Below are 19,196 nucleotides of genomic sequence, written 5' to 3'. Positions count from 1 at the left end.
ACATACAGACGAAGAAAAATCGCTCAAGTATTATTACAGAATATCATAATATATGTGTAGTTAGTGAAGAGAGAGGGGAGGGTTGCTTAGTAACGCCCCCATCTTGCTTGACAGCACACGTCACACTGTGCCCAAGGCTACGACGATCTTTGAGCAAAGAGATCTTAATTTATGATAAATAACAAAGTTTTGGTTTTTTAAAACCCAAAATGGAATATGAAATTCATAATAATCATGATTTATTAAATTGTCTTTGTAAAAAAAAGAGTACGCCTTCGAGTATCATCTCTCGACATTCTCTTGCATTTACGTTTGTTTATCTTTGTTTCGGGCAAGAATTTCATCATGCCAAAGAGGAAAATACAAGGAAAACATCTCGCTAACATACAAAAGAAGAAAATTCGCTGTAATAAGCAGAGTTAGCGAAGGGGAGAGAGAGAATTGCGTAGGAAGGAGTGCCCCATCTTGCCTCAAGCAGTGCCCCAGGCTGCGATATATGAGCAAAGGGATCATCATTTATGATTAAATTATGATAAATAAAATAGTTTTGGTTTATTAATACACAAAAAAGAAATATACATTCATAATAATCATTATTTATTAACATTGTCTTTATGGAAATACGAAGGGAAACTTTGAACGCCCGTATCTCAAAACGATACTTATTGACCTTCAAAATCTATCTTCTCACTTAGTTTTAAAGCTATAACATTGAAATTTGGTATATTACTCAGAAAGACATTATAGAACAATCAAATAGAGCCCTTTTTTCCAATTTTTGTTTCATATTTTTTTTAGAAATTTTTTTTCTCCTGATTTATAGGGTTTATTTTTTTACCATATTGAAAAATTCATATCTTGCAAAAAAATGACTTAGAAAAAAACTCTCCATTCGATTGGAGGTCTATATATGGTAGTAATCCCAGGTCTTAATATTAAATATCAAGGGAGGAGATAGAATTTGAAAAATGGTTATTTTCGGGATAAATTGCCCTGGCGTCACAAAACAGAAGGTCAGAGGCGAAAATCATATGCGGTTTGATGTCCCAAGTCACCTTATTAAGTGGTATGAATATCAAAGTCCTGTCCTTAAAAAAGGGCATTAGCCGGCCGGCCCCCTTAACATTACAAAGATCAAGTAACAATTAAAAAAAAAAAACATTTCAAAAAGTGTTCGGTGCTTCCAATGAACCCTTTCTGGGGAAGTTTGTGGCTTAAAGCACAGTTTGTGAACTGGAACAAAAAATTTTTTAACATCTGGTTTGTAACCCGATTTGTTCATGAGCTGAGGTACCACTGTACTGAGCAAAAGTTCAATAAAAGATCAAAACTCGACAACAATCTACACTGAAACTGTTTAGCATGTCCAGAGCACCTGTCAGTCTCGATTTCGTCTCTTCAGAGGAAAGGAGAAACAACTGATCTTTTACCTTTACCTTTAGATGGTTTAAGCACAGTTGAATGTCTGTACTGAAAGAGGTGATGTGCTCCACAACTTCATAAAAAACCAGAAGACAAGCCCTGGCGAACATAAAGACCTTTGTGTTCCTAAACACACAAAACTTAAAAAGACTTACTCAATTGAAGGAGAAAGCTTGAGTTCTCTTCTTTTAAACTTAAAGGGTGTCAAAATACTTGAAGACAAGGGAAACCTATTTCCTATGTGGTCTTCTTCCTCAATTAAATGATAATACAGTGAAACACAACACTTCAGCAATCGTCGATCGAACCGGAGATCCTCCGATTCACACTTCTGCTAGAGTGCGTACCTAGCGACAGCAGTTTTGTACCTGTATCACATTTGAGTCAATGAAAGGGAGGCACTGAAGGGACTGCCAAGTCCACACAATTCAGCTGAGTGAAAGAAAATGGGACATAAAGGGAGGCAGGGGGAAAGAGGAGTTACGACGACTCCTGCCTTGTCCGAAAGCAAGTCAACATACGCACTTAAGCATTCCCATATGACACATCCTTAAAGCTACGTAGCTAGAATAATATCCAACTTGGAAACAACAGAAGGTACTGTAAGTAAGTAAGTATATCTTAGTTTTACCAGACCACTGAGCTGATTAACATCTCTCCTAGGGCTGGCCCCAAGGATTAGATATTTTTACGTGACTAGGAACCAATTGGTCACCTAGCAACGGGACCTACAGCTTATTGTGGGATCCGAACCTCACTAAATCGAGAAATTAATTTCTATCGCCAGAAATAAATTCCTCTGATTCCGCGTTGGCCGAGCTGGGATTCGAACTTCGGACCACCAGATTGGCAGCCGAGCACAAAAACCACTCGTCCAGCGAGGAACTAGAAGATACTGAAACCACGGTGGAAAGAGAAACATAAATCAAGGCAGAAGTAAGAGATTTGCCGATACTCAAAAGAAAAAGCATGTAAAAGAACAAACTTGCATTTTGACAGAGAAACAGTAATTTAGAATGAGCAAAAGATGAGATTGATTAAACAATTGCCTGAGTTGACATAACATCAGAATAAGTAAGACTCACTACAGTTGATGGTAGAAGTTGCATACATAGCAAAAATTAAATCTTCGGCTAATGCATTATACGACTATGAGCATGAAAAACAGAGAAGCAGGTGTGAAAGGTACAGAACCGCATTGCCCCAAGAACCAACCCAGTTCCTTGGCAGTGGACTTTCAATTGTTGCAAGACGTCCTAAGATTGTGTTACAGATGGACAGGGGGCATCAGTTGACACCTTGCCTCTTACAAGGGAGGGGAACATGAAAATAATCGCACACTATGGGGGTCACCGGACTGGTTCCCTAACCAATTCAGACAAACCTTGTGCTGACCAAAACAAGGTTCACATCCTGTTCTAAATTCTCCATATGCTTTTACTGAACCAAAGGGGAGCAGAAGGCAGAGCCAAAGAAAAGCTTCAGCACTAACTAATGCATTTAGCAAAAGAAGTCTAAGCTGAGCATGGATAGTTACAAAGGACCTGGAGAAGGGGGAGACATGACAGGTTGATAACCTCACCAAACTAGTAATTATTTTTGCAATCTATTTCCTTCCCTTCTCTTACTATAGTGCTAATGAACTTCGGCAGAAAGTCTCTTGAAAATCCCTACTTCCTCGCATTTATTCTCAAGATCACACTTTATACCATCGTAGGCCATGCAAACAGCGTGCATCTCTTAAAAAATCAACATCCTCATAACACAGTATAATCATTCCTACACCCGCCATTCTTAGCCTTGATTCCAGTGGAGGCAAACTAGGAAAAATAAATGAACAGTACAGTGATAGCAGCAAACAGCATGAAATACCATAAAGCGCCTGTACACAATGTCAGCAAGGAGAATTCTGACGAGCTAAAACATTTAAAACACACCTGGTGGAGAGAAGGTGTACTAGCCAGTCATCCAGGCAGCCATTCAATCTTTTGTTTGAATCCTTGCTCGCCTATCTGCGTGGATATATAAGCTAACTTTGACAGTAAGTAAGATTCATCCCAAATAAAATGGTTTGTTCAACAAACTCTACTAAAATACACATCAAAGTGACCAACTATGATAGTGTGGGGAACTAATATACTGTTTTATCTAACAATGCAAATAACTCAAGATAAAAATACCATATTAGAATCTTCCAGGAAATCATAATATGCAAGATGTGAATTTACATCCCAAACAAAGAATTGTTAAAATTCTGGATGAAAAATTGATGCTTCATGTACCTCATTCAGTGCCAATTACAAAGGAGACTAATTTACCATTTTCTGTCAACTGTCAATGTCATCATGCTAAATCAAACGTCCATTCTAAATGCTATATACTGTAAATAACTAAGATGAGAAACAAAATGATTATATCTAACAAGATAAGCAAAATTAGAGGTTTCAAGGATCCATCCTAGGAATCTGAGAGGTAATGCAAGCAGCTACCAAAACACTGAAGGTAGCAGCAAAGGAATACTACGTAATAACAATTAAATAGTGCAATCAATTAATAATTCTAGGAAAACCAGTACCAAAAACTAAAACTTACAAGCAAAAATCATAAAATCCAAATTATCTAGAAGTCCTTAATACCTACATTCTGTGAAATCTAACAACTCAAAAAATGGAAAAGTAAATTAATAGTGCCTAACCAAGAAAAAAAAATGTACTTGACTGACAAGCAAAATGTATACTAGATGTTGAATGGCCTCCGATTCCTAATGTAAAAAAAAAAAAAAAAAAAAAAAAAAAAAAAAAAAAAACACAAAAAACATACATAAGAGCCATATGTAGTATAATGCTGTGAGAGAAAAAACTACAACCTAAAATGAATAGTGACAACTTGAATCTTACATCCAAGATCAAGCAAACCACATCAACCTTACAGTGTCCCTTCGATGCCTAGCTCCACTCACTTAAAACCTTTTACTTCACTTCCATTCCTGCTGCATTTCTTCAATCATGCCATCCAACCTCTCTTACTTAATGCAACTGTGGGTTTTCTCCCAGTTCCTCCTGTAAATCCTTGTAGTACTTTGTCTTTATTTTCTGGATCTCTTAACCTGCTGTCCAACCACTACAACTCCCTCTTTCACTATCTTGAGCACTGAATGTCCAAAAGCACCCTAGTGCTTGACTTGATAGTCTGGTAATTTCTGCTGCATAAGCTGTTGCTGACAGGATTTCTAATAAAGTCCATGAAATCCATCACAGCCTTCAATAGTATGTAGAATTAAATGCAATTCTTATCAAGAAACAATCTACACTTCATTTATCAAATTTATCAATAGTATGTAAAGCCAAAAAACTAAAAGAAACTTCATTTGCTAATAACAAAATAGAATATGTAATATTGAAAATACCCTACAATACAGGCAACAGACCAATGGAATTCAAACCAGAATCCACTTAGGGAAACTACAGACTATAATATTGTATAACCTCATGCGTCACTATTTTCAACACACATGCCAACAAGATGAATAAAAACTACCACTGTTCCTATGGGAACACAAACCATTGCCTTTGGGCTCCCTTCACATGAGCGGCTTTTTTCCCTGTATGGGGAAAATTGCCAGAAGTTAGGGTGTCAAGAGGCATATCTTTACACGAGCAGTTATTTCCAGTGCAGCTCGCCTACCATGCAGAAGTTGATTTGCAAATACTGCTCAGTTCACCTTGTAGTTTGCTTGAAATTATGTCAAAGAAAGGGTAACTTATGTGTACCTAATGAATAGGGTAGTTCCTAGTTCCATGTAGGACAAGTGGTTAACATGCTCACCTACCGATTCAGTAATCCGAAGTTCACTTCCTTGCTCTGCCATTGTGGAATCAGAAGGATTTATTTCTGGTGATTAGAAATTATTTCCTCAATAGAATGTGGTTCGTATCCCCCAATAAGCTGTAGGTCTATTTCCTAGGTAACCAATTGGTTCCTAGCCACGTAGAGAGATCTAATCCTGCGGGCCCGCCCTAGGAAAACTGCTAATCAACTCAGTGGTCTGGTAAAACTAAGATAAACTTAACTTTTAATGAATAGGGTGTTAGAAAAAGAGCATAAATGGTGGACCCATCTAAAAAACAGATCCGGGATACTTCAAGGAACATTCTATACATATATACTTATACCTGAAAGGCAATGAAGAAAAGTTCTTCCATTACTTTCACATGTAGTCTCCTATGTTTGAAGAACTTATGAGCAAGTTGAAAGATGGAAACAGACGACAAGGTTATGAGATTATCCATTCCTCATGAAGAAGCTGTTGCCCTGATTGTGAGGTAAATGAAATAGCAATACGTATGTACATATTACTGCCACACGAGAAAAAAGTTGTTCGTCTGAACAGATACATAGACTTCTTCAGTATTCTAGGCCAGTCAGCGCCACACAATGTAGCAGTACATATTCAAAACTTGGTAATGTGGCAATGGGGGTGAGTGGGGGAGCATCCCTCACTCATGACCCTTGCAATCACTTTTATTTTTACCCACAGTAGAGAGCAGATGTGCTGAGGTCATCTGCCAGGAGAGAAAACTTATTTTGGTCCATGTTGTCATGCTTATGATTTTTATTCATATTTTATGCTACTCTCATTTATAATTTTAATGTATTTTCTCATTTTTTTTATTTTTACAACTCAGGATAAACGCAACCATGTGCATAGGGTATGTACGAATGCACACTCATTCACTTGTGATTTTCTCTTTATATTTTATGCTAATGTATTCTCATTTACGTATGTTTACTGTATTTTCTAATTTTCATATTTACATTCAAAAGATAAATGCAATCATGAGTGTCAAGTAGGTATGAACACACAAACTTATTCACTGGCATAAGAAAACTTCCTACAGCTTTTGGTTCGTGTTGTTACTCTTATGATTTTATCATTAATATTTTATGCTTTTCTTGTTTATATACAGGCATTCCCCAGTTATTGGTGGGGGTTCCATTCTCGGCAGGGTGCTGATAAGCGAAAATCGCCATTAACCGAAAATTGGCATTTATGGTGCTTGTGGCGCTGATAACCGGTTAATGGCGCCTGTTAGGTATGTTATGGCGCCATAACTATTATCAGCACCTTATGGCACCATAACTATTATTAGCATCTTATGGCACCAATAACTGAAACTCAACCCATTATGGTGCCATACATAGCCGATTTTATGGCACTAGACAAATGCCATAAAACCGGATTCCCATTAACCAAGACCGCTGATAACTGGGGACTGCCTGTATTGAACAAATTTTTCATTTTTTATTTTTACAGCCCAAAAGATAAACACAATTGTGTGCGTAGGGTACAAACAAACACACAAACTCACTGGCATCAGAGAACTTCCTACAACTTGTTTTGTTTCATGTTATTTTTATGGTTTTCTTATTTATATTTTATGTTATCATTTATATTTTTATACCACATTTTCTGTTTTCTTCTTTCATGGAGATTTGTCACTGAATGAGGTCCCTGGAGAATTCCATCATGCCCGGGGCTCTCCTGGCTATCGGGTCATGCAGACATACATTTGTATATATTGGTAGTAAACGTTCATTTAAGCATATTTTATTGAATTTAATCGCTGCTATAATGTCATTCAGCTTAAAGTAATCTTTTTCTAATCTTCTGATGCTGTCTTTTTCTTCTTTTGGAAGGTTGAAGATAAGATGTCCTAATTCCTCTGCTGCTTCTGCTACCATTTCTGGTTTTTCTCCCAACGTTTTGTTCCTACTTGGAACTTCTTCTGAGGTCTGATTCCAGTGACAGTCTGTGTTGGAATGACTCCTTTTGTGTGTGACGCGATCTTTTATGCTGGGCGCCAGGATTGTTGACTGCATGTGGGAGCCAATGAAAAATAAGGTCGGTTTAGTGTTCAGATTGCTGGCCTCTGATTGGCTCATTTGCCTGAGAGGCCAGGAAAGCTCTATTCAGATGGAACTGGAGCTGGGACTGCTGTCTCCTGATGGTGATAGCTGCTCTTCTTATGGTCCTTTGTCCAGGGCGTCTTTCTCTTGTAGGGGCTTGGCTTCCTGCAGGTGCTTCTACTTCTGTTTCTCCTCCTCTATTGTCTTTCTTCAGGGCATTTTTTTCTGTTGGTGTAATATTGTTACTCACCATGAGTCACTCTGTCGTCCATCCAAAACCTCGTGTAAGTTCAGAGTATTTCTGTATCACATATTTCACGGCAAGTTCCTTCATCGCCAACTTCATCAGAGCAATGTCCACAAGGTGCTGACTCTCCCTCGATTTGGGTTGATTTATTCTCCGGTATTTTCTTTAGTGTTCCATCTTCATGTGCTGCTTCGATAATTATGAGAAAATGTTCATATGATAGTTTGATCTTTCCTCTAATTTATTTAATTTCCATAGTATTTGTTTTCTCTTTTTCCTTCCTCTTCTTCGTATTCATTTTGAGCATCACGCAAGTCAAGCCCTTTACACAGGACTTTACAGACAAGTCTACTTGCACTACTGCTACTCTCAACTCTTAGCCTTTGCTTTGGAAAGATAGCCAATAAAAGACACAAAAGGCTCAGATACAGACATATTTGCAACAGTGATGAAATTAAAACTTGGAACATTGATGACAGGACAGGAGACTAGATGTGTATGCCTATCTATGGAAATCAGAACTCCTAGAGACGACTGCAGGAGCAATGGCAGCACTCACTACGGATCGCGATTGGTTGTCTAGCTCAATTGAATCACTAGAATAAACATGGGTTAACAGAGTCAAACACAAAGGCCTAGACTTTTAACCCTACCATGCCTGCCCACAGGCAAGCACAATCTACATTTGTCCACAGAGGACTGAGAAGTAAAGACAGGAGACTGGGGGCAGTCCCTGAACATCCCGGGATGTTAAGTCCTCGTCTGGAAACCTTGCAACTTCCGGGCCTGTCAGCAGGAGCCTCTGAGGTGACAAACAAGGCTCCATCTATGGACTGCTCAAAGGGACATTGCCTGCCAACGCACTAGACACATTATTCAATGCAAAAGACTCAAATTAGTTATGCAAAAACTCAATTTTAGATTTAACTGAATCAATATCTGACTTCATTAAATCCAGCCTAACTATCCTGAACAGACTTATTGGGTGTAAAAGAATCTATATGCATTACAGAAGAATATATCGACCTATCTCTATCTTCTTGATTAGGTGTTAATTCTAAAGAAGACATAGATTCAAGAGTAGCTGTTCTCTTTACTCTTTTCTAATCTGTCCTCTCTTCCAATTTGGCAATTTACCAGCTTCTCTATCTCTTCCAGAGACCTATCCTTGCAATGATTGCAATGGTTGTATGTATCACAATTTACCCCTCGGTGATCAATTCATATTTCACAAAAAAATCTAACAGATTTTGACAGGAAAATTTCAGAAGAAGAATCCATTATGAGAAAAACATTCCAAAATCCAGATGATCCAATTTGTTAATCAATAAAACAAGCCAAAATTCAGAGCACTTACATACACAACTAGCCGGATTCATCGACAGGAGAAGACCGACAACCAAAATGATTGTTGTTATACCCCACCCACCAAAGAGTGGGGGTAACTATCTGGAGTTTTCATTAACAATTATTTCAATGATAACACTTGTTGAACCCATGCCAAGTAGTCACAGATATATTAAATGACAAAGGGTAACTTTCCCCTCGAAAATATTCTATCACTCATTCATTACTATTATACTCAAACAGAACAAATTATTTAAAAGCTTTTTGGAAATCCTGAGTTCAGCTAAGATCTGGGGAATTATGCACAGCATCATGGACACAAAAAGTGAGGCAGTTCACCAAAGGAATGACAGATGCATGTGCAAGGCTAGTGCTGCCCTTTTTTTGTTTTTTAAATAGCAACTGAAGTGTCTGGGACATTCAAAGATTAAAAATGTGGCTTGATTATAAGTAATGGGTTTACAATTAAACAAAAGGTTAGAGTGTACTGTATTTCAAAGGATTTAACCAAATAAAATCTAATATTTACAGATACTGTACTCTACTTATGAAACAATGTTTATAATATATATTTCACATAGGATTTAACCTATTAAAATCTAATATTTATGCTCTCTACTTTTTTCAGTGTATACTACTAGAAACTACAATATTGTATACACATTAGAAACTACAATACAAATATCAAGTCAAGAAATCATGAACTACATCTAGTACACAACAGATGTTGCTAACATTGTTTAAAGACAGTAATAGAATTTTAATACTTTAAATGTACTGTATACATAGGACTAGCAGGAATTTCTTTCACATGGCTATGCTTTTTGCCACTGTCAATGAAGTAGTAAATTTCACCAAAATTTTTCATCTCTATAGACATTTTTGATCTGCATCCTAACCACTGGAATTCATACAAAGATCAGCCATTACTTCAGAATATATGTGGCACTCTGTACTTTTGGTTTCAATACACTGGAAAAGAATTTGTAAAATATAGAAGTCAGGGATACAAGAATTTAATGGAAACAAAATATAAGTTTACAAAATTATTAAAAAAAATATAAAATGACTATCTGCTACTAACATACAATAACTATACCACATGGTATACCCTAACTCTCAGATTTCCTTGAGTAAGGTAATTCAAGCTACAAATAACGTTCTTCCTCTAATGGCCACATGAGTATTTGAATATATAACCTTATATTAACAATTATATTTATTCTATTGGCTACCTGAGGGACATAATCCAAGAATAAGTCGTGGGTTTATTGTACATGCATTGTAATGAAACTTTTGGTACAGCAATAAGTTGAACAGTCCAATGGTACTGGTGAACACGTACTGCACTGTGACAACATACATTAGAAAAGGTGTCATTACTACTTAATGGGTGTGGCCAAAATACTTGTGGTCCCAATAACAATTATCAAAAAATGTACTTCAATCCACACCAAAATTATGTAAAGAAGAGGGATCATAATCTGTTTCACGATGCCAACCTCAAACCAATATACTTACTTGAGATTTTTATTTTCAATAAACACTATCATAAATAAGTCGAATGGGCTTCAGCTGTTAAAAATAATGTATTATCAATAATGTATTATTAACCAACAGTAAAATGAAGCTCATGCTTAATTTTACTGTTGGTTTTAATACATTATTTTCTACCATGAGGTTTGGATATTTACTAGTACGTATTGTATTCACAAAAATGGAATGGATAAGCTACTGATAACGATAAATGACAGCAGAACTGCATCTTTAATTACACACCTGTGTTAAGCCAGAAACAATATGTGTAACATGATTTTTAAAATCAGATTATCTTTCCTTGTTTACATGTGTATACTATATAATATTGATATTAATTTTTTTTTGCATAAAAATAGTAAATACTCACCCAGTATTTCCCAAACAACAAAATAAAAATCAAAACTCCACACCTGGACAGGATTAAGAAATTAACAGACACTCTGAAACTCTAACCACTTTGCTTTTACCTATCCAAGTACTTTAGCCAAATCCCTGATTAACATTCAACAAAAGCCAACCTCCAAAGACACAAGAGTAGTATATGAAATCCCTTGCTTTGACTGCGATCAATTTTACATGGGCTTTAAAGGAAAATCACTCCCCCACAGATTAAAGCACCATAAGTGTGCAGTTAGGTATGGACCACAGAGCTCAGCTATTTTTAACCATAAATAACCATAATCACAGAATAAACTGGAATTTTTCATGTATAATTCATAGCAGCTATTGTCAGTTGAAAAGCCAGATGGTAGAATCAGCTTTGATTAAAGAAAGAAACATAATAAACATCTAAAAGGATGTGTGGAATTCAGATACTATAGATAAAATCTTCCTCCAACCAGCAATTAAGAAGATTAATGAGAAATTGTCAACTGGGGTGACTTAACGCTAACCTGTGACCTCTTGGTATAAATACCACTTTTTCTGTAACTTTTCTCATTCATCCTCTACCTGCAGAGAGAGTTTGGGCTTTGAAATATAGTAGTATTTACTTTCTACATTTTGGCATTTTTATAAGCTACTTTCATTAGATGGAATCCTGTTTTAACACAATATATTTCACAGTCACATATACGATATATATATTATTATATATAATATATATATATATATTATATATATATATATATATATATATATATATATACATATCTATAACATATATATTATCTATATATCTCTATATATAATATTTCTATAGTATTATATATATCTACTATATTCTCTCTATATATACCACATTATCTATATCTATATATATAATCTATATACTCATTATATATATATTCTATATATATATCGCTCTAAATATCTATATGATCTATATATACTATATAATTATATAATCATACAGTGGTTAACCTCGGCTCACTAACAGATGTTCAAAAAATTTTTGTTTCAGTTCGTGAACCGTGCCTCAAGCCACGAACACACAAACATCCCCAGAAATGGTTCATTGGAAGCACTAAACTCTTCTTAAAATGTTTTTTGACTTAGTCTTTTAAATGTTAATTATTTACTCTTTTATCGAAGAAATAGTAAATTGAAAAAGGAATATTGTATTACTTGTGTAAACGCATACAGGCAGAAACAGCTGATTTTCTATGAACAATCAAATCCAATAACAACAGCAGTTTGCTTGCATTTCAATCATCGTACCATAGTAAAAAATTACTATAGTTATGTTACAAATGACATTAAGTAGAATAGGACTGATATATTTTTATATTACTATATATATTCTTATTCACTATGGAGAAAAGATTGGCAAGGGAATGTACTGCTAAATTTAAGCTGCAAGTTGTAGCTGAAGCTGAGGAAAGAACATTCATCTGCTAACAACTACTATCGTGCATTGGTAACATGAATGAAACTCCCGCAAACTTCAGTATCGTATCATCAAACTCGACTGTAAACAAAACTTGAGAGAAATGTGTTTTAATCAAAACTATTTGGCATGAAATGACACATTTTACTGTTTTCACTCTGATAAAAGATAAATATGTAAAGCTCATAGTATTCTGATGAAATCAAGTGAAAATATCAAACGCAATCTGATTTTTTCGCAATAAACATGCCCTCAATGCCATCTACTAACGAAAAAAATAACTAAATTTCATTCACAATGATTACATATTCAAGTGAAAATACTTCATATAACATAAAATAATCTTGTTCCATATTAATAGAGCATCTAGAAATTCATTTACACTAACTAGAAGCAAGAAAATCACTCCAATTTGAGTTCAATACAGCAAAATAAACTTACCTTGCAATCCCCCTCAGCTGATTTCCAAACCAAAATATTGACTGCTGTTTGTATTTTATATTAAAAATAGTAATATGGAAATACATGAAATATTATTGGACGCGGTGAAGTAAAGCATAAATTTGAGCCAGAAAACCATAAAAAATGGAAAGAAAATAAAGCGTTTCTGAGGTTTAAACAAATTATTTTAAATGATCAAAGTTGATTCAGGTTACAAATTTTTTTAGTCATGAACAGCGTCCTCGAACGATTTAAGTTCATGAAATGGGGTACCACTGTATATATATACATATATATATATATATATATATATATATATATATATATATATATATATATATATATATATATCATATATATATATATATATATACATATATATATATATATATATATATATATATATATATATATATATATATATACATATATATATATATATATATATATATCTATATATATATATATATATATATATATATATATATATATATATATATATATATATATATACATATACATATACATATATATATATATATATATATATATATATATATATATATATATATATATATATATATATTATATACATATACATATACATATACATATACATATACATATACATATATATATATATATATACTATACTATATATATATATATATATATATATATATATATATATATATATATATATATATATATATATATATACTATGTACAAGTGTGTGTTTATGTATGTGCTGTATATTACATCTGATTAAGGACATTATGCAAAGAGAAAACTATGTCTATTAAAAACTTATAAATGTATAAAAAGGTTTAAAAATACTACACATAACTTTGATAAGTTCCATCCCATCCTGAAAACTGTAATCAGATTATCTATTACAGGATATACTTCTTTGTTCAAATGATTTGCACACTGATTCTATACAGGAAAAGTGCTGCATATCCTGCTTATAATTGTAATTTCTTGATACATATCTTTGCTTCATATTGTACTAGCTTACAACAGTTATAAAATGATATACATGTATTAACATTCAGTGATTAATTAAATTAAATTAATGATACTACAGCAACACAAGTTCATTATCAAAATCATGAGAGAATACAAAGAAATTAATTACTACCTAACATCTTACCTTAAAAGAATTAGTCCATTTTATGTGCTTTAATCTGAGTACCTGTAATTAGAAAAAAAATAGATAAACAGAAGGGAAAGAAACACACTAGTCATGCTGAAAAATTTTTACAGTTTACAGAAATAAGATGCAAACCAAGCAAAACTGAAATAATTTAAAGAAAATGTTGCATATCTTAAAAGTGTTCTTAGTAGGTCAAATAACACAAACTGCTCCTTAACCCTTAAAATCTGCACATTCTCTGTCACTTACAAAGCAGTGTTAGTAACACAAACACACACTTGCAGGCTAGAGGTGGATGTGAATGTCCTTATAAAGTAAGTCTGTATTTATGGAAGACACAAATTACTAAAAGTTGGTGTCATTCCAAAAAAAAAAATAAAGCATTTTATTTGCATTTACTGACGGAGAACATGAAAGAAGTTTGAACTTTCACTATAGTAACAGCACCTTAACAAAAAGAGTTAGCATTAAGTATTGAAGATACTCTAATATTAGACATGAGATAACCCCATAACTATTCCCATTAATAGAAAAAAATATTTTACTGAAACAGAATTATTTTTCAAATACCTTTTTTGTGGATCTAAAGAAAAAAATAATTTTCCATTCCCTGTAGCTAAGTGCTATGTGCAAGTGGTTCTCCAAGAGGCTAGGACATAGCAGAGGGGTCAAGATGAAGGCAATTAATTTGAAAATAATGAATCTGTATTGAGAAAATATATAAACAGCAATTTAGGCTGGCAAAACGTGATCTGCTAAGAATTTGTCTCAAGGAACGTGGGGACATTTTTGAGGGAGAGAAAATTCTCACTGCCTCGCAGATGTACAAGAAGGCTGTTGTGTTGTCCGAGTTTACTGCCACTAGGCGACCTTAGACTTCTGGAACGAAAGCGTGTAATCCCAGACTGATTGCTGTCAGCTCTTTCAGGTTGATGTGCCAAGCCTTTTATGCCAAGTTCCATGTCCCTGAAACTTCCTTGTTGCCCAGCAGAGCTCCCCAACCTAAGCTGGAAGCATCTGCAAACAAGTTGAGCTCTGGGTTCAGAGGCGGAAAAGGACTTCCCTTCCCATAGTCTTTTCTCTGATCTCCACCAAAGCAGATGCTGTTTGACCTCTAGCAAGATCAGGAACACGAAGTCTTCTGAGAACTTTCTTCTGTTCCACTGGGACCAAAGCTAAAACTGAAGGATCCTCAGGTGAAGCCTTTACAGCGAAACGAACTGCTCGATAGAAGACAGGGTTCCTAGAAGACTCATCCAATCTCTGGCAGAGCACTCTGGGAGAGATAGGAACTTGTCTACAGTGAGAAGACATGACTACCTCTTCAGGGAGGGAGAAGGCCAAAAAAAGGAGAGTCCAGTGTCATTCCCAAATAAATTATCCATTGAGTCAAGACTAGTTGGGATTTTGGAAGGTTGATAGAAGGCCCAGCTCTTGAGCTAGCTCCAAAGTCTTCTGTAGACTCCCATGCAGCTTAATTGTTGGAGAGTGAAGAAGTCAATCATCCAGATAAGGGGCGATATTGAGCCCCATCAGAAGTAGCCAACCCGCAAGAGGAGCCAGAACATGAGTGAATAACTTGCGGTGCCGTTGTTAGACCGAAGTATAGGGCCCGAAACTGAAAGCCTTGGCTTTTGAAGATAAGTCTCAGGTACTTCCTCGAATCCGGATGAATGAGGATGTGGAAGTACATGTCTTGCATGCCTATGGAGACCATCCAGTCCCCTCTGTGCATTGAGGATGGAAGCAAAAAAATCTAACGATTTGTTTCCATTCTGCACTTTGTCTTCAAGACAGACATTCTGTGCAATCATGTCTAGCGCTGGCCTCCAACCGCCTGATGACTTCAGGACCACAAAAAGATGATTATAAAAGCCCTCGGTCTGAGGGTCTTCCACTCTCTTGATGGTTTCCTTCAGAAGAAGAGCAAACACCTTGTCGGCCAGAGCAAAATACTTCTTTGAGCCGAGTCAGTACGCCGCCAATGTGATGGCTGCTTGACTAAGGGTGGCTAGTCAATGAAAGGAATATAGTATCCTACTCTTAGGACCTCTAACACCTATTGCTCTGCTTCTCTTCTGCTCCATTCTTGCTAGAAACGAGGGAGCCTGGTGCCTACTGCTGCATGGGTAAGGACTATTCTCATTTCAAAGGGGAGGTAGTTTGGAGGACAACTTCTCTCATGTTGGGTTCTTGTCTCTGTTTCCACTATGAAAGGGGAACTGTTGTAAGGGAGAAGTATACTTAGGTACAAAAGACATTGTCTCTCTGGAACGCTTGGAGGACCGCGTGAGCAAATCCTGGGTTGACTTCTGCAAGTCTCGTGGCAATCCCATTAACAACGTTCTGAGGGAAGAGGAAATTGGGATAACTTTTCAAGAAAAATTGCAGAGGAGCTCCATAGGCCCATCAACAGAAGGAGGCACAGGAGACAGATGAAGATCATCAGTTGCTGCTGCCCGAAAAAGGAGGAAAACAAAATACAAGGAGCCACAGGCGGAACTGATGCTGCGAGGGAGGCTTAGGAGCAGGTGAGAGAATCTGGTGCTACTGGGAGCCCCACTGGGAGCCCAGGCATATGAGCCTCTGGAGGCTCATATGCCAATGGCTCTAGCATCAATGGGCGCTCATACTCCATCCAGGGATCCAGAGTCGAAATATGCTCAGAAACTACACATACTGGAGTCACAACAGAGGCTAAATTGCACCCTGGCATCACTGGATGCTTGCGAGTTAAATCACTCTCCAACACACCTAAATTAAAATTTACACTAACTCGTTTTTGACCAGCGATAAGTAACAGAAAAGGGAACTGATACAGTTGTTGAATTAATAACCACAGACAACACTGGCGCCGATGGGCACACTGCACTCAGATGTTTCCATCTCACAACATGTCTGGAAAAATTCTTCTACCTTACATTTACCAGGAGAATCTTCCAAGTAAATTTTGCTGGGCTGTCCCAGAAACTACAAGAAGGTTTAGCCTCCTTAGCCTTCTCAGGCGGAACCTGAGTTGCACAAGAAAAGTCCACTGCAGACCTTTTCAGTAGTCTGGAAAAGTCACTACCACATCATCGGCGCCGTTTCTCCAGGCTCGACACATCCGAGCTCAAAGAAAGAGGATGAGCACTGTCCAAACCGCCTTTCCAATGGCTATCTTCGCACCTTGGAAACACTGACGGGTGCAACTAAGGGGCCACCGCCACCAACCGTCCCTTGGCTTCCCCGGTACAACTTCTCTCAGGTGGTGCGGGGGAGTATGTCAGGGACCTTTGCCTGGAAGAATCAGCAGAACAGACAGCCAGCTCCTCCACTAACACTTTACTTTTCTCTTTATTGGAGAAGCATATGCAGTTGACTAAACTTAACTGACCCATAGAGTTAGCTAGTAGCTCACACTTCGCTTGAGATTGGCAATGGTACTGGGATCAGAAGCATGGGAGCCGGGAACAGGATTAGGTGGAACAGAGGAGACTGGGTTTGGGGGACAAAACAGAAATAATAGGCACTTCTGAAGATTCCTGGCTAGCTAACAAATTTTTGAGCCTAGCGGAATAGCCTTAACCTCTTCATTACTGAAAGTTTGTTTGGAGGTAGGCGGGTACCGCCATTCAAGTCTACTACACCGCCCCGGATGCATAAAGGTGGTATGAAAAGTACCACCAAAACTCCTCTTTTCAGATAGGGACTTCCAATCATTCTGTAATTTTGGTTTGAAGAGTTTGGAGCAAAATAAACAGTATGACACAATGCCAGACGTATGATGAACCCAAAAAAATATTATTACTGCTTATAGTAGTGTGTAGGTGACAGATGAACTGCGTCTCAACAAAAATCACAAAACCAGACAAGCGTTAAACAATGTAATAACTTCTACCCAAGTATAAAACCAGTTGCATCATCATTTACTGTATTTATTTATTTATTCACTTATTACATTTTACAAATAAAAGATATGAACACCAGATAAATGAAGGTAAAAATAAAGCCTTATAGTAACTTTATATATAAAAAACCAAACCAGAGAAAAAGCAAAAAAGCTATTTTTTCTGAGGACAAGAAACTTGAAAAATTAGTTTAGATACCCCTGATACCCCTAAAGTTGTTTTCTGTGATGAAACTAATCTTAGAAAACGTAAAAGTGACATCGACCAATTTTTGAGAGATATACTATAAAATTTGCGATTTCCATATTTATCGGCGGGGCTTTCGCTTCAGTTGTTGCTCTTTTTTTTGTTATTACGTGCTTATTTACTGTTCTATTTTGATAATACTTTATGTGCATGTTCCAGGTGGATATACCAACATTCTGTAAGACCGAATTTCTATTCAAGATTGTAGTTTTCTCACCGACCACCAGTGTCCCTTGTACAAGGGACACTAGCGAGAGATTTGGATCGGCAGCGAACGCAATGTTTACATTCTGCTCACCCACCCGGTAAAGAAGGGGTTAAGCTTCCTATCTTTCCCTAACTTTGAACAGTAAGATGATAACACCCCCCACTGTCTTTCATCCCAGCCTATGAACTTATTCTACATCAATTCAACAGAGCAAACTTGAGCTCTACATCTAACACAAACAGAATGAAAGTCATACTTTCCTGAAGTTAGCAGTGTATTGCAGCCTTTGCTGCAGTAACAGACACTCAACCCAGACATCACTAGATAAAGCTAAATAAACAGACGAAAAGCTCTAAAATGGTCAAAGTACGTACTGTATATTACGTCTAACTAGCTAATAAATGCCAAAAGGGTACGACAAAAGAGTCAGAGTATGTACTTCACCAAAGGTACTGCCAAACACTTGACGAACGATGAAATCCAAATTCACAGAAAGCTGCAGCTCACAACCTTCATCGAAAGCCGGTACAAACAAATTGAGCTTCTTTGCCGAGCTGTTTACCTATCCCCTAGTTGTGGGTGGGGTACCGATTTGCACCAAAACAAAGGAATTGCAACCCAGATTTTCAAATTCTACCTACCAGTACTTACAAATTCTTAGTTATGCAATTACTTGCAACTTACTTTAATAAAAAAGCAGATGTTTTCAAAAATCAATTCATGATCACTCAAGTGCGGGTTGTTAATGAAATAGTAAAATAAAATAAAAAGTTCACAATTTGTTTCACCATGTAGTGAAGAATTATATGATACTGTCACTTCATGGATTTACATCACATAAATCATACAAAAGAAAATAACTTCAGTACTCACCCCATATTCTGTTGTTCATACCTTCTCCAAGAATATAAAATAAACTACTTGCTAAAACAGACATTAATGATATAAACACTACACGTTTCCT

At 36.2% G+C, this 19,196-nt stretch overlaps 1 protein-coding gene across 1 annotated transcript in view; it reads right to left on the bottom strand.

Annotated features, from left to right (window-relative positions):
- Nucleotides 1–9,400: 9,400 nt before the first annotated feature.
- Nucleotides 9,401–19,196, bottom strand: part of LOC135198768 (androgen-induced gene 1 protein-like) — a 40,170-nt gene continuing 30,374 nt past the window's right edge. The window contains 3 exon segments of the mRNA XM_064226684.1: nucleotides 9,401–11,413; nucleotides 13,886–13,927; nucleotides 19,106–19,196. Of these exon segments, the coding sequence (XP_064082754.1) occupies nucleotides 13,896–13,927; nucleotides 19,106–19,196 (123 nt within the window). The 3' untranslated portion in view covers nucleotides 9,401–11,413; nucleotides 13,886–13,895.

The sequence above is a fragment of the Macrobrachium nipponense genome, chromosome 23, assembly GCF_015104395.2.
Source record: "Macrobrachium nipponense isolate FS-2020 chromosome 23, ASM1510439v2, whole genome shotgun sequence".
Lineage (NCBI taxonomy): Eukaryota > Metazoa > Arthropoda > Malacostraca > Decapoda > Palaemonidae > Macrobrachium > Macrobrachium nipponense.
Note: the sequence above shows the minus strand (reverse complement) of the source record. Positions and strands in the feature narration are given on the sequence as shown.